Here is a 15,660-nt window from a genome sequence, read left to right as displayed (position 1 = left end):
ATCATGTACAGAATTATAAACAAATTTCTGGCTAGGGCCACAAAAATAGTTCTTAGGAACTAGTTGAGTTTGTGGGCCCAAAGAAGAACTCAGTGTGATCATGCGGTGTGTTGTGTCAGACTGACAGCTTTGAAATTAACAAGAATTCATTTGACAAACGGAAAATAAAGTGAGAACAGAAACAATACACAAATCAATTTGAAAAAAGGTGTTGTTTATTAAAAGCAGCTTACAGTCGGCTCTTTACTAGTTTTTTTCAAAGAGTCAGGCAGAGAGTTCCAATGTTTTGTTGTGGCGTATTTGAGGCTATGTTGGTTTATGGAGAGGTTTTACATACTTTTTGAACATAGAAGTTGTCGTTTGCGGCACGTTTTAGGCAAGGCAGCATGTACATGTGTTTGCCAGTTGACGGACATCACCATGGTGATGGTTAACAAGTTTGCAGACAGTTTCATTATGATGGTAGAGCGACCATATGGATGAGGATAAGGTACTAATTTTGGATTTTTAACTTATAAAAACAATGTTATCGTGGCTTCCGACTTGAAACATCACCACGTGACACAACATTGATAGAGTCTGTGTTTGTTACTCAATACAATGCAAAAATGTGTAAAATGTTTGTTATTGTATGTATATTAACAAACTTTTTACACATCTTTTAGCTTTTCGCAATTATGTATTGATTTACAAACACAGACTTTTCACATTGATTTTTCAAGTAGGAAGCCATGATAAAATTGTTTTATAAACCAAAACAAATACCTAATTGTTATCCATATAACAAGTATGCAGACAGTTTCACTGTGATGATTAACAAGTTTGCAGTTTTATCGAAGTAAGAAAGCTTGCAGACACTTTGAATGTGTTAAAACTATTTCATTAACTGGAAATCACAACCAGTGTCCTGATAATGAAAATAAGAAATATGGTTTGAACAATGGAAATGACACAAAATGTAGTATAGCATATGCCTCAACTTACCTTTTATGTTTCATTATCATTCCAACAGAAAAGCAGACTTCCTCATGCTCATGTCGCTGTTTAGCCCGTATCTAAGATGGGGACAAAGTAAAGGTCTTGTGAGCATACAGATAAATACAAACGATCTCTACACATAAAATATTTACATAAGAAATGTCAAGACACTACTCATGTAGGCCTTGTAAATTCCTCCATGTGAGTCAATATTAACAGGATTTCTATATGTGAGTCTATAATGACATGATTTCTATAGGTGAGTCTATATTAACAGGATTTCTATAGGTGAGTCTATAATGACAGGATTTCTATATGTGAGTCTATAATGACAGGATTTCTATATGTGAATCTATAATGACAGCATTTCTATATGTGAGTCTACAATGAGAGGATTTCTATATGTGAGTCTATAATGACAGGATTTCTATATGTGAGTCTACAATGAGAGGATTTCTATATGTGAGTCTATAATGACAGGATTTCTATATGTGAGTCTATAATGACAGGATTTCTATATGTGAGTCTATAATGACAGGATTTCTATATGTGAGTCTATAATGACAGGATTTCTATATGTGAGTCTATAATGACAGGATTTCTGTATGTGAGTCTATAATGACAGGATTTCTATATGTGAGTCTACAATGAGAGGATTTCTATATGTGAATCTATAATGACAGGATTTCTATATGTGAGTCTACAATGAGAGGATTTCTATATGTGAATCTATAATGACAGGATTTCTATATGTGAGTCTACAATGAGAGGATTTCTATATGTGAGTCTATAATGACAGGATTTCTATAGGTGAGTCTCTAATGAGAGGATTTCTATATGTGAGTCTATAATGACAGGATTTCTATATGTGAGTCTACAATGAGAGGATTTCTATATGTGAGTCTATAATGTCAGGATTTCTATATGTGAGTCTACAATGAGAGGATTTCTATATGTGAATCTATAATGACAGGATTTCTATAGGTGAGTCTATAATGACAGGATTTCTATATGTGAGTCTACAATGACAGGATTTCTATATGTTAGTCTACAATGAGAGGATTTCTATATGTGAATCTATAATGACTGGATTTCTATATGTGAGTCTATAATGACTGGATTTCTATATGTGGGTTTATAATCTGAGTCTATAATGACAAGATTCATATATATGTGTCTATGATACATGACAGGATTGTTATGTCTATAGTCAGCAAGTTTCTATTATGTCAGTATATAACACTATGTATCCTACTAGAATATCATTCATCACAAAATTTAGAAACACCAACACCAAAAATAACACCAACACCAACACCAACACCAACAACACCAACACCAACACCATCACCAGCACCAACACCAACACCAACACCAACACCAACACCATCACCAACACCAACACTAACAACACCAACACCATCACCAACACCAACACCAACACCACCAACACCATCACCAACACCAACACCAACACCAACACCAAAACCATCACCAAAACCATCACCAACACCAACACCAACAACACCAACACCAACACCAACACCAACACCAACACCAACACCAATAATAACCAAACCATATACACAGATAAGTGACAGGTATTTGTTAGAAAACATGGGAAATGATCAGTATTTTGATATAAATTCAGAAACTGTTAATAAATAAAAACACAGAATTTGTGAACTTTTAAAGTTGTTAATGAAGCAGGACAGTTTACAGAGTATACCAGAACAAAGTAATAAAAAAAATTAGAGGTCCTACTCTACCTCTTCTTGCCCTGGTAATGCTTGACTTGACAGATTCTCAGTGGCTTCTCTTAGCATAAATTCAACCCAGGAAGCTTGATTGATCTGACCTGATCTCAAGACTTCAGTTAATTTGTCAACTACCTGTAAACGTTATTATAAGAATTACAAGCTTGTTATTACCTCTGCAGTTTTAGACGCTCTGTTCAGAAGTTCACGCACCCTGACTTGATATAGGAGATGGGAGATTATGTTTTCCTGCACAGCTGATGTAGCACCTATATCACTTAGATCTTCCATCACCTGTGTTTGAGAAATGCTTAATGTTTAGAGATGGTGATGTGAACTTTTTATTCAGCGGTACATTCAAATAGAAAATTGTCGCATTTTGTGAACATTCAGCACTAATCACTGAAAAGACGATGCGCATAGTTAAATCACACCTTTGCAGTACTGTCAGGATACTAGAATGCCTTAAAAAGGCCTGTTATTTATGCATACACTATTCTTACACTAATGAAGTGATCTTTGACCTGTGACCTGACCCCAACTTTATCTTGCATTGCTCAATGTACGTCAAATCGATCGTACCATTATCCTGACGGGTATTTGTATTTCTAAATACCGTGGCCAATTGTAAATGACCAATTCCATGAAATTTTTTGCAGAGGTGAATCAAAACTAATGAGCACTAAGGAATCCTTCACAAAAACTCAAATTCGTCAAACGAAGTGAGAATTCGTGGCCGCCATCTTGGCTTTTGGCGAGTCACCTCCCTCTTCCGCCTTCCTTCATCCCGGGTCACCTGCGAAACACTATGACAATTAGTCGTCCATGAACAAAACGTTTCGACACATTTGCGGGCATTTTGTCTACTGAACGCGCCCCTGTTTGGGTGCTTGGATTTTTTGCACCAATGCTTGAAGCATTTCCTGCTGCAATTTCAAGAGTAAGGCTACTGCAGAGAATATCATGTATGAGTACTCATGCAAAAAGCACAAGTATGACATACCAACACTCACAATCATGGGGGGGGGGGGGGTTCTGTCGTAGTATTGTCCCACCACATGATCGAGGCATTGAACAATACTTTATCACAAACTATACATACATTGGTCAGTGTATTCCCTAAGATTTGGGAACTACAATAATACAGGGGTGAAATCTGGTAAAATTTGTATACATATTAACACATAGTAAATATACATGAAACACAATATTTACTTGTAAGCATTTTAGGAAAACACCCAGTAACAATGACAATAACAGAATAGTTTGACTAACCTCCTTTAGATTGATATTAAGGTGCAAGTAGACTCTAGCCTGGAGTAGTCTAACCTCTATGTCATCAGGACAGAGAACCAGGTACAACTCCAAGGCATTCCTCAAACCACTGTTGACAAAAAAACCCACATAAAATCAGTTGGATCTTGATGGGTACTAGTGAAGTAACTTTGTTGGAAACTAAGAAGGTATAGGTGATGGTATCATATCAGTTAGATGTTGATGGGCACTTGTATATAAAGCAACTGTGTAGGAAGCTAAAGCCAATCTTTGGAACATTGGAATGGTAGATTATGTAACTCAGCCTTAGGGCCCCGTTGTTACCAAGTAAACTCCATCAATCTCAGTCCATATCTGCTATTCTGCCATCATGGTAACAAGTGAAAAAGGGCAGAGGTTCTAGTCGGAAGTTCATGGTAATACTTTCATATTTTTGGTTTTGTGAAATGGTATAAATAACAATGTTCAGCTTCTTCAAATGACATGCTATTGACATTGATGATGTAAATTTTAATCTTTTAATTTGGGATAAACTTGTGTGACACATACTTTATTTTTTGCTACACAGAAACTCAATACTCCAAATATTGCTGCAAAAAGGGGGAACCAGTATATGACAAATTACTGAGGAAGGGGCCTGTCGGCAGTGACATACATATTGTACATGGGTTGATTCTAAGTACATGTAAATTGGATGTAATATGAATGAAAATAGCTTTGGAATAACAGGTATCAAAGCATTGACCGAAAGTAGTATATGCCATCCTACAGAGGGGTGTGGTATGTGTAGACGTGAGGGGTTCCTATATTGGTGTAAATTAGCCTTAACATATACCTATTGTCATCTCTGTGAGGATTGATTCTAAGTACTATAGATTTGATGTTATACGAATGAAAACAGCTTCGGAATTACAACTATCAAAATATCGACTGGAGGTAGTACATGACATCCTGGAGAGAAGGGGCATGGTGTGTGTAGAGGAGAGAGGGGGGGGGAGGGGTTCCTATTCTGTTGAAAATTAGCATTAACAATACCTATTGTCATCTCTGTGAGGGTTGATTCTAAGTAGATTGGATGTCATACGAATGAAGACAGCTTTGGGATCACAGCTATCAAAATATCGACTGGAGGTAGATGCTACAGCTGGTGATATCTCCAAGCAATCATGTCGCTCTAATAATTTACCCTTGTTGAAGACATCTATGTAAATGTAATCATCCTCAGAATCCCTACAAATAAATAAATAAATAAATAAAATACTCATAGTTTGTATAAATTAGAAAAACAAAACCATTCTCACAATTTGTACAAATCAACAATAAAACCATCTTAAGAATTTGTATAATCAACAATAAAACCATCTTAAGAATTTGAACAAATCAACAAATAAATGGACTGTTTGAATATATACAAATCAACAAAAAAATCCATCAGAATTATACAATAACATACCATTGTCAGAATGTTTGAAAATTAACAATTCAGGAAAATTGTCAGAATTTGAACAAATCAACATATAACCCCATTGCGAAAATGCCTTTGAACTATGCTGAAGTCCTCACCCTGTTCTATGATTACATCAATTTATCCCTGTAATAGAACTACTTATTTCCCATGGGACAATGAAATCCATATTACAATAGCCTGTTTATTGATGAAAGTGGTTTACTTGTCCTTCCTTCTAATGAAAGAAAATTACTCATAGTACCCTGCCTGAGGGCATTGAGAAGAAGTGATTACCTCATTCCCTGATGACACTGAAGAATTTACCCCATTCCCTGGAGACCTGGTAATATTGAAATACTTACCCTGTTGGGCAGTACAATACAGTTACTTTGGTATGGTAAATTGGAAATGAATGCGACATTTCGATCCGTCTACTACAGACCTTGACGGTAAATTGATGGTAGTTGGTATCCTTGGTCCCTGTCCATCATCAGACATATTATTCAGCTAGTTCAAAAAGAGATATTCATGCTGAATTTTTTTACAATTTACCGTTCCAAAGTAACTATATTTTACTGTCCTATTGATTCTTGGAACCATGCCTAGTATATTCTCCACTTACCCTGTTCCCTGCTGATATCGAAGCAAAAAGTGATTGGGAAAATTGACAGGCTGCAGTGTGATTCCAAGTCTCTGTGCTATGGATACATACAGTATAGACAGACTTATAGGTATTCCAGTTCTTCTTTCAAGTACCTACCAGAGGTAAACAAAACATATGGATTTTTCTACTTTTGATTGCGAAACAGACATGTTTTGAACAAATCACTTGTCCTTCTTCAGTGTCTAACTGGATCTGACAGATTGATCCAAATTTGTCTTTGAATGATCCAAATCCAAACATGTCTATTATATGGGGATACAATAATCTCATCTCGAAAAAAATTCATACAAAATATCCAAAAATCCACTCAGCAATTTTGCAGTCTCGGTTACCCAGACTCTCACCGCTGGGGGCTCTGCCTACGAGATCTCCCCAAGTGAGTCTGGGGAAACGAGATTCCAACTCGCCTGTGCAAGAAGTAGCTTTTAGAGCAGTGCATGCCTGGGAATACATCACGTCCAATATTGTATGCTAAACGATTTAGGTTATAACTTTTCAAGTGATTGATACATGATCTAAATAACAACGAACAGGCCTCGTAAGCCCATTTTTTATGACTTGGAAGAAATGTACTGTGTGAATCCCAGGCGGGGTAGTTGAAACATGGTTTCCCAGACTCTCATCTGGATGGTCTTGTAGAAGAGCCCCTACCAGTGAGAGTCTGGGTAACCATGTCTATTTTGAATAAATATTTTGACCAAGACATACATTTTGGACCAATTTCTGAAATTTTCACATATCTTTACATTTAGTATAATCATTTGTTTTATATAATTTTCAAATTACACACTACAGTTTTGACTTTTAACACAAACAGACACACACACACACACACACACACACACACACACACACACACACACACACACACACACTTTACTAGATCTATACCCCTACAGTACCTTAGTTCATTTGTGCTAAAAATCTGAAAAGTTTTTTACTTTACACTCTTTACTTACTTTGTCAATATATGAATTTAGCTTGTCATAATAGTCCTGCTCATTTCCACTATAACCTTCTTGAAAAAATAACACTGTATTCAAGCATTGTATGACTTCTTTAGTTTGTATAGCTTTCAGTTCCACTTGGCAAGGCACTGAAAAAAGGCATGATCATGAGGATGTAAAATAAAATTTAGCTGAACAGACCATATTCCCTCACTTTGCCGAATCTGGTGCACCCTCTTGTGGTGGTTACCTGAGAAATGGCTGGAACCTCAGTAACCGGAATATGGTGTATTCATTGACATTGACATGTGTTCATTTCATTTACAATAGTTTGTGTTAGTATGTATGTAAATATGTGCAGTTATGCAGTGTGTGTGTGTGTGTGTGTGTGTGTGTGTGAAAGTGTATGTGTGTGTGTGTGTGTGTGTGTGTGTGTGTGTGTGTGTGTGTGTGTTTAGCACTGAAGTGAATGTATGTATATGCATGTGTGTTGTCTATACACATGGGTGCGTGTTAGTTCATATATTTTTTAGGAATTTAGTATACAAATTTATTTGAATTCCTCAATGGGTATGAAGACACACACATACGCACACACAAACACACACATACACACACACACACACAAACACACACACATCTATGCTCTCAAGCTAACATACATCCAGTTTAATTAAAAGAATCCGTCAGGAATCTTATCCACAATCTCCTTCACTTTGTCATCATTTTTCTTTTCTTGCTTTCTTAAGTTATATTTTACTTCACAAACAAGCTTATCTTGAAATGTGACTCACATAATGTTAAATGGCCATTTAATATTTCTATGAAAAAACGCATTAAATTTCAACATATTTGAACATTATTTGAGCATTACACTTCCTGTGTTTACTAGTTACATGTACATACCATGTTTATTACAAAGTGGATGATCTGGATATCTGTTACCAATGGCAACCAGTACCAGTTCTGCCAAATGATCTATTTGACGATGGATATTTTCTTCTTTGATATCTAAAGATGTCTGACACCACTGGGCAAGTAGAATTGCACCTGGAAATGCAAGTTAATGCAGAATGGGGTTCAATAGCCAATGCACCCAAAAAATCCATGTTATTCAAATTTCTCAACACTTTGCCAAGTGAAAGCTTGTTCGAAATTTGAAATGTGGGAATTCACCAATCTGATTAAAATCTAGGCTAGATGTCTTTATTTACCTCTATCTCGATCTCTTTGTGTCGTTTGTTTTGTTCCAGGTGATCGCCACCTTCCCACGGAGTTCACTAGTATTGACTACATGTACTGGCTTGATGCCTTAAAAAACTTGTTCACACAACTATAACATATAGAACACATTTCTTAGCATTAAAGAGCTGGGGGTTTTGACAACATACCCAGGACACATGTAGAACAGTGTCCACCTACTGGAGATGATACATATCAGACTCACGCTAGAAAGTCTAACCCTCTTCCAGAGCCCTAACCTAATGCCCAACTCCTGAATTCAAATGTCTATCTACTGTACAATCAGTCCACTTACCTTTCAGAATTATGCTAGGGAGTCCAAAGCCCTCATCAAACCCTATGCCCAACTCCCTAGTTTGAATTCAAATGTCTATCTATTCCACTATCAGTCTACATACCTTTCTGAATTATGCTAGTTAGTCCAAAGCCCTCGTCAAAAACTATGCCCAACTCCCTAGCTTGAATTCAAATGTCTATCTATTGTACAATCAGCTGCAGTCCACATACCTTTCTGAATTATGCTAGGGAGTCCAAAGCCCTCATCAAACCCTATGCCAAACTACCCAGCTTGAATTCAAATGTCTATCTATTGTACACATCAGTCCACTTACCTTTTTCTAGTGAATGTACATCTTCGGGTAGTGACATAAATGCTTTCCACTCATTGCTTAGTTGGTAATGTTGCACAAATCTCAATACTTTCTCTGTGTAGTATTTTTTTGTCAAGCTATCCTTCCTGTTAAAAATGGACAGAAATAATTGTATAAATAAGTCATTTGGTGAGTTGAGTATTGGTGTCACAATCTCTAGAACACTTTGCTTTCATGAAGTCCTGGTAACAGAGAAAATGTGACAGCTACTAAATAATGGCAGTTTTAGCATGGATCTCAATAATAGATCCATGGTTTTAGTTGTTCCAGTATGGAGTTCTAGCACCCATCCAAGTTGATTGACACTGTCACTGACCATGTACCAATCAGTAACCAGAAGCAAAATGAGTCTGTAAATCAACACAGGAAAATTTTGGGGTATGATAAAATGGAACATTGATATTTAGATCTCCTGCCCTCGATTGTGTGCCACCTTTAGAAACAGACAAGTCCCTCTCTTCTCGTGGCTGCGCATATGTACAAAACTTAGGGACGATAGTCACGAGTCTGGCAGTGAGAATACCCTGAAGGTAACAGACATCTTGTAATCATACCCATAGCCATAGGCAATAAGTGTAAATACAAAAACTCCTGTAACAGTACTAGACACTTGGAACATCAAGGCTAATCTTGATACTTACAGGTGCACAGACAGAATAGTTAGAAGTTCATCTTGAACAAAACGCCAATGATAATAATCTTTTGTAATAATTTTTTGGAAAGCTTCAAATCCTTCATTGGACACGTCGTCAAGGTGATAGTACAAAGGTGGCAGTTTGTTTACAAAGTAATGAACCTGGCTTCCAATTTGTACTTGTAATTTATTGAGATCAAACCAATCATATTGATTATCAGTCGCATCCAATGACAAATCACTCAGACTCGGCCTCCTGGAGAAAAAAAAATACAAATAGCGTCAAAAAGCCTGTGGTACATAAATAAACAATTTCATTATACTGATAGAAACTTGTAGTAAGGCCTAATAAAAAAAATTGTGTGGTTTCAATTATGCTCACTTTTAGAATAGGTGGGGTAGGTAGATTTCTTGATTTTATTTGTATATATTTTTCATGTGTGAGTGTCTAGTTCAGGTAGTTATGTTTTCTGCTATTTTCCATACGGTCTCTGTGTTGTTTGTTTCTTCCCATTAGATGTACAGCCATTACAGATTGGAAAAAACAGCGTCACATAACTTATATTGTCTTTTTAAGTTGATGTCAGTTTCCACATCCACTAGCTATTTCCGGCGAGACTTCACAATTTTTGTGATCTTATAATTTGTTTTTAAAATATGTCCAAAAATTTTTTAGATTTGGCAGTGAAAAAACTAGGTGGGGTTGGGTAACTGGAGACGGAAGGTTTTGAAAGCATATAATGACCTCTGACTTAAATTATGACCTTAGGTCGACCTCTGAAAGGGTATCACAATCAGTTTGAGAGATCACGAGGAAACAATTTTCCTCCTTACTATACATGTATATACATAATTGTATATTATATATATATATATATATATATATATATATATATATATATATATATATATATATATATATATATATATATATATATATATATATATATATATATATATATATATATATATATATATATATACACTTATTAAAGTTAGATATATATATTCCGAGTGAGCGTGTGTAGACTTTTTGAATAATTAAACCATAAATAGTATTCCTGCAAAATGTAATTCATCCATTGCTGTACACAGTTATACCATGTGATCAATCTATGATACGGCTTGGAACTGTCAACAGTAAACACTGCAAATAGATAATAGCCAATTTTGACAATTCGAGGTGTTAACATATTTGTATGTAATGTCAACATTGCGTAGTACCATTATAATATATCATTGTCTCACCTCTGCAAAAGTTTTCTTCTCCACACTTCCCCGCTTGCTGATATAACCCTAAATCTTGTGCACGTCGAGGAAAATGACACTATATCTTTATAATTCAGTTGATCTTGGCATAAAATAAATTCGATAATTTCATCCGCAAGCAAATTCAGTGGAGAAATTCCACCCTCGCTTATTGGGCTCGCCATCATTGCTGTTGTTCAGCGACCTCTGACCTTTTGAATCATGACATTTATGTAAGTAAATATTATGATGTAGTTATTTTCTAAGTTGCGTAAAATATACAGTCAGTTACCTTCTTAAAAGTATAAGATTTCTTTATTATTTTGATTGAGGAAACTCAACCATCAATGAATTTAATCAATGTAATCATTTTCGAAATTACAGTCTGCAAATGCAACTCTCGACAAGGTCACGTGATGTAAACATACCTAAAGATGGCGGCGGACGTAGCGAGACAGAAATTCACATCCTTTGCTGAATATGTGTTCCCTGGTATCACTGTCATCGATCACAGACAAAAACATACCATAAAACCAGGTAAAATCTCCACTTTTCGTAAAATTGTTATAAAATGAATGAGAAGATTAACATGAAATACAAATGTACTGTCTCATATCAGCCAATATATTTTGAACATAGTAATAATACTGTAGACTAGTGTAGTACTAGTAGTACTCTGGAACCTGTGGAGCTAACAGTTTGATTGCGTCTGATTCCTTGTATCAACTAAAGGTTGCAAATTATTGGCTACATGTACAACTTTGTGTATGCATGTACATCAATATACATGTATAGTGGATAATATCTTTCTGAAATATACGATGAGTTATAATGGTCTGTGAGGCATAGCTAGATTCAAACTTCTTAGTTAGTTCAACCATGGAAGTAGAACCCCATTCTACTTCCATGTAGAATGGTTCTACTTCCATGGTTCAACTTGAAGGCATTCTGTTGAATTGGTTTTTTTTTTTATGAGAATGTTGATTTTTTTTCAGGAAATGAAATTGTGTCCAGTTTATCACTTCAAATGAGTTTGTATTTCAACGTCTTCTACTTCCCATTCTGGCTTGTAACATGTATTGTAATGTACCAACTAAAAGTAAGTATAGTATTGCTGTACACCATATTTGGCAGCACAATGAATATTCATGACTCCTGAGTGCTTATTTCCCTTCAGTGTACAACAGCCCATGAATATTAATTGTGAAACCATGAATATATTGGAGAATATATTGTTCATGACTCCAAGAATCAATAGGACAGTAGAAGTAGTATAGTACTATATTGGACTGTCCATGAATATATTATTTCTGCTGACTCCCATGATGCAATGTCACACTGCACAGATACCCTATAAAGTCACAAGATCAACTTGATGTTTCTCTGAAATCGCAAGTAATTGTAGGTGATGTAAAATCATGAAATGACTCTCCAGAACCCATAGTTTATGAAAATGTCAGACTATTTCATTGAGTGGCGTTCCCCTTTAAATCAAATACATCAGTGTGCCCTCTAGTGATAGCCAAATTTTGTTGTTGTGAGTCAAAATGAGGAGAAACTGGCATTTCTTGTAAGGTACCACGTAGTAAGAGATAAGAGAACACCAAATTTTGATGCGTCACTAGAAATTGTGTGCATCAGTGACCTGTCAAATTGGCGTAGAGGGCATACTGATACACATAATGGTTATTAGTCTTAATGGTCACGACCAGGTCAAGACTACATACATGATATAAGGTTTCCATCCCATGGTTATTACCCGTTAAGGCTATAATATGACACAACCATGACATGAGAGTGCAAGTGTGGCATACTCAGGGTATTTGCACGAGTGCTTGCAATGTTCTCTGCGGCAGTACTTTCACAAGCATAGCAAGTGCAGCAGAAAACACTGCAAGCACGAGTGAAATACATTGTAACATAGACCAAGTCCTTGTTTGTAACTCAATACATTACAAAAAGCTAAAAAAAAATGTGTAAAAATGTGTTATTGTTCATACAATATCAAACAGTTTACACCTTTAGTAATCTTTTGCAATTTATTGAGATATAAACAAGGACTTGGAATATGTTGTTACACATTGATTTTTCAAGTAGGAACATAATAGTAAAAAAAAAAATAGTCTATCATACTTTGACGTATATGGAAAGTGAAAAATACAAACTTTGCTAAATTATTCATGTATGAGTCTATGACACAACCACTATGTTGATGTCACTTTGTGTTATCTTTTGAACATCTGTAATTTACTCATACGTTCTGTTTTTTTACTTCCAGTTCCACTATCTAGACGACTTCTACAGGTACATCCTGTTGACTTTATACATAGTTATTAGCATTATTGAAATCATGAGGCTGTACTTAGGCTATAAGGGTAACTTGATGGAGAAGGTAAGTTGGGAGTTCTACTATACCGTACATTGTATGTCTAAAGTTGAAGTCTTGGTTAGGTGTCTGACTTCATTACAAAGAACCTTTCATTTCGAACATCGCCAGGTGGCGGTACAATCAGCTGATTGTAGATGTTAGGTAGTTCGATGCCCTGGTCTCTGTTGATCTTGGGATTGCAGTGTGTGTCTGATGTTGATAGCCTCCCTAATCTTTCTCGAGAAATCATGAGGAGAATGGGATGTTTCAATAATGGAAAGACATTCCCAGTGGATGTTATGATTGTAGCTATGGGAGTGTTCAGCTAAAGCCGTTTTGCCACAGTTTTGTCCCTCACAGACTTGCAATGTGACTCATTCCTGGTTTCAGACAGGTCAAAAGCTCAATGCTAGAAATCTGTGAACTTCTTTTGTGTTAGAACCTGTGTAAGTCATGATATATATATGTTACTACCTTGTATCAATGCATAGTTTTTTTTATTACTGTACATTCCAGGTTCCGGAACTGGCTGGATTTTGGTTGTTGACGCTTGTTATTCAATTACCGCTGAGTCTATTCCTGATAGCGGACCAAGGATCATACGTCTTGCCAATAGAATATTCCGTTCATATCATTTTTATCATCTTTATTACGTTTGAGATTATCTCCGGTTTTGTAGCAATTCGAGTAATGGCGGATCATCAAATGACCAAATTTCATCTGTTACAGTTTGATGACCTACCAGATATTGAAGACGATACCTACTTACTTCATCCAAGGTTTGAGTCAAGGGCATAGTTCAACTCATTTATTCTCAAACTTGAACTTGTACACCTTGTACATCTTTAACAGTGCTGTATGAAAAAGACATGGTACCATTCCAGTGATAAGCAGGAATCAGTTATTGTTATAAATATTGTCACTTTAATGGTAGCTAAAAATGATCTCGTCTTGGATTTTTCCCCCAGACCATTGTAGAATAGTTGTCCATCCGATCACACCAGACTAGGTATTATTACAACTAAAATCAATCGTTCAGTCCTTTACTCCGCCTCTAGGCTATTCAGAATTGTGACAGTCACTTGAGAAGAGATTCAAAGCATGCATTGCTCAATGTGCCATATTCTGGTTACCTGCTTTGCAGCCATTTTTCACAGAAGTGTCACAAGAGGGCACCCCACATAATGGGAAAAGACGGCTGAAACATTTGCTATGCTAACCACTTGACACAGCAGTACAAGAAGTGGTCAGTAAAACAGAGATAGCTCTGTGAGGTTCTAAAAATATAATCATCGTAAATGAATAGGCTGAAGTATTCAGGCTGGCAAAGAATGCTATCAACCCTATCCTTAAAACACTTAGAAATGGTAGTTTGTCAAAGGAGGCATACAGTACTAAACTATTGTGGCCCTTGCCTCTAAATAGCACTCCTAGTGTCCAAAATGTATAATCTTTTGTCTTTTTTGAAAACCAGAAGTTAGCATATTTTGGATTGCAAATTGGCTATCATTTGTACAATCAACATTACTTGTATGTATGTAATTATTTCAGAGTGAAATAATTACATACATACATACATACATACACACACACACACACACACACACACACACACACACACACATACAGCTAACCATGTTTAAACATCATGATATAGTGAGTCAGAATTTATTGGAAACGCCCAGTTTGCAATTACTCAGACCATTATGCTCTGTAATATAGCAAATTGATAACTAGTCAGATTGTATGTAGGAAACTCCATACCTTTTGTTGCTGAGTCCATTCATCCCTGCTTTGACAAAACTTTGGTTTTAAATTCTTGTCTCTAAAATTGATAACATCTCGTACAATACCTTAATTTGTCATCACAGGTGAATACTAATGTCTTAATTATTAAACACTCTCTGAAGGTCCAAGTTAGATTAAGATTAAGAGTTGTCAATGAAAATAATTGTATGGAAGAACTATTGCAGAAGTTGGTCCTGAACTAATCTGATTAAAATCTGATGTAGGGATCTTAGCGCGATTTCTTTATTTTACCTCCTACTTTTATTGTCACTTGTTCTGTGAGCACCTTGTACCTACATCTGACACAATACAATAGGTGACTGTGTTCTCAGACAAAACGAGCGCGCCAAGTGAAATTACTCCGCGAATGAGAATGTGTAAGGGGCCGATACAGTACTTCAGAACGCTCTGTTCGAAAATAGCTTGAGTGCAGAGAACAATATATGTTATCATTATTGTTTGGTGGTACTCATTGTTTCAATTTCGAATGCCAAGGGTTATATTGTAAGACAGATTCTGGTTGGCTACACATTAGTATGAGATTCAGTATGAGAACACCTATGGTATTTGTGTCAAATGTAGGTATCGAGCACTCGCAGAACAAATAAAGAACAGATGACATAAAAGTAGGAGGTAAATAAAGAAATCACGCCAAGTTTCCT

At 36.0% G+C, this 15,660-nt stretch overlaps 2 protein-coding genes across 2 annotated transcripts in view; one reads left to right on the top strand and one right to left on the bottom strand.

Annotated features, from left to right (window-relative positions):
* LOC144449756 (F-box only protein 21-like) overlaps positions 1-11,027 on the bottom strand; it is a 14,154-nt gene extending 3,127 nt beyond the window's left edge. Inside the window, exons 1-10 of the mRNA XM_078140333.1 lie at positions 10,843-11,027; positions 9,602-9,850; positions 8,922-9,046; positions 7,975-8,118; positions 7,081-7,217; positions 6,080-6,213; positions 5,046-5,240; positions 4,011-4,119; positions 2,910-3,029; positions 985-1,055 (exon numbers count right to left, since the gene is read on the bottom strand). Of these exons, the coding sequence (XP_077996459.1) occupies positions 985-1,055; positions 2,910-3,029; positions 4,011-4,119; positions 5,046-5,240; positions 6,080-6,213; positions 7,081-7,217; positions 7,975-8,118; positions 8,922-9,046; positions 9,602-9,850; positions 10,843-11,027 (1,469 nt within the window). The remainder of the gene's footprint in view (positions 1-984; positions 1,056-2,909; positions 3,030-4,010; positions 4,120-5,045; positions 5,241-6,079; positions 6,214-7,080; positions 7,218-7,974; positions 8,119-8,921; positions 9,047-9,601; positions 9,851-10,842) is intronic.
* Positions 11,028-11,276: 249 nt separating this feature from the next.
* On the top strand, positions 11,277-14,678 carry LOC144449532 (transmembrane protein 17-like). The gene is made up of 4 exons (XM_078140075.1): positions 11,277-11,379; positions 11,838-11,941; positions 13,121-13,234; positions 13,727-14,678. The coding sequence occupies exons 1-4, from the start codon at positions 11,277-11,279 to the stop codon at positions 14,006-14,008; spliced, it is 603 nt and encodes a 200-aa protein (XP_077996201.1). The 3' UTR covers positions 14,009-14,678.
* Positions 14,679-15,660: the final 982 nt, after the last annotated feature.

This window comes from Glandiceps talaboti, chromosome 18 (genome assembly GCF_964340395.1).
Source record: "Glandiceps talaboti chromosome 18, keGlaTala1.1, whole genome shotgun sequence".
Lineage (NCBI taxonomy): Eukaryota > Metazoa > Hemichordata > Enteropneusta > Spengelidae > Glandiceps > Glandiceps talaboti.
The sequence above is the reverse complement of the archived record's forward strand: the minus strand, read 5'-3'. Positions and strand labels throughout refer to the sequence as shown.

Excerpts from the sequence above, each read along its gene's own strand:
- LOC144449532 (XM_078140075.1), top strand. The coding sequence starts at position 11,277 with ATGGCGGCGGACGTAGCGAGACAGAAATTCACATCCTTTGCTGAATAT. Across the intron at positions 11,380-11,837 it reads AAAACATACCATAAAACCAG|GAAATGAAATTGTGTCCAGT; the intron begins GTAAAATCTCCA and ends ATTTTTTTTCAG. Across the intron at positions 11,942-13,120 it reads TTGTAATGTACCAACTAAAA|TTCCACTATCTAGACGACTT; the intron begins GTAAGTATAGTA and ends TTTTACTTCCAG.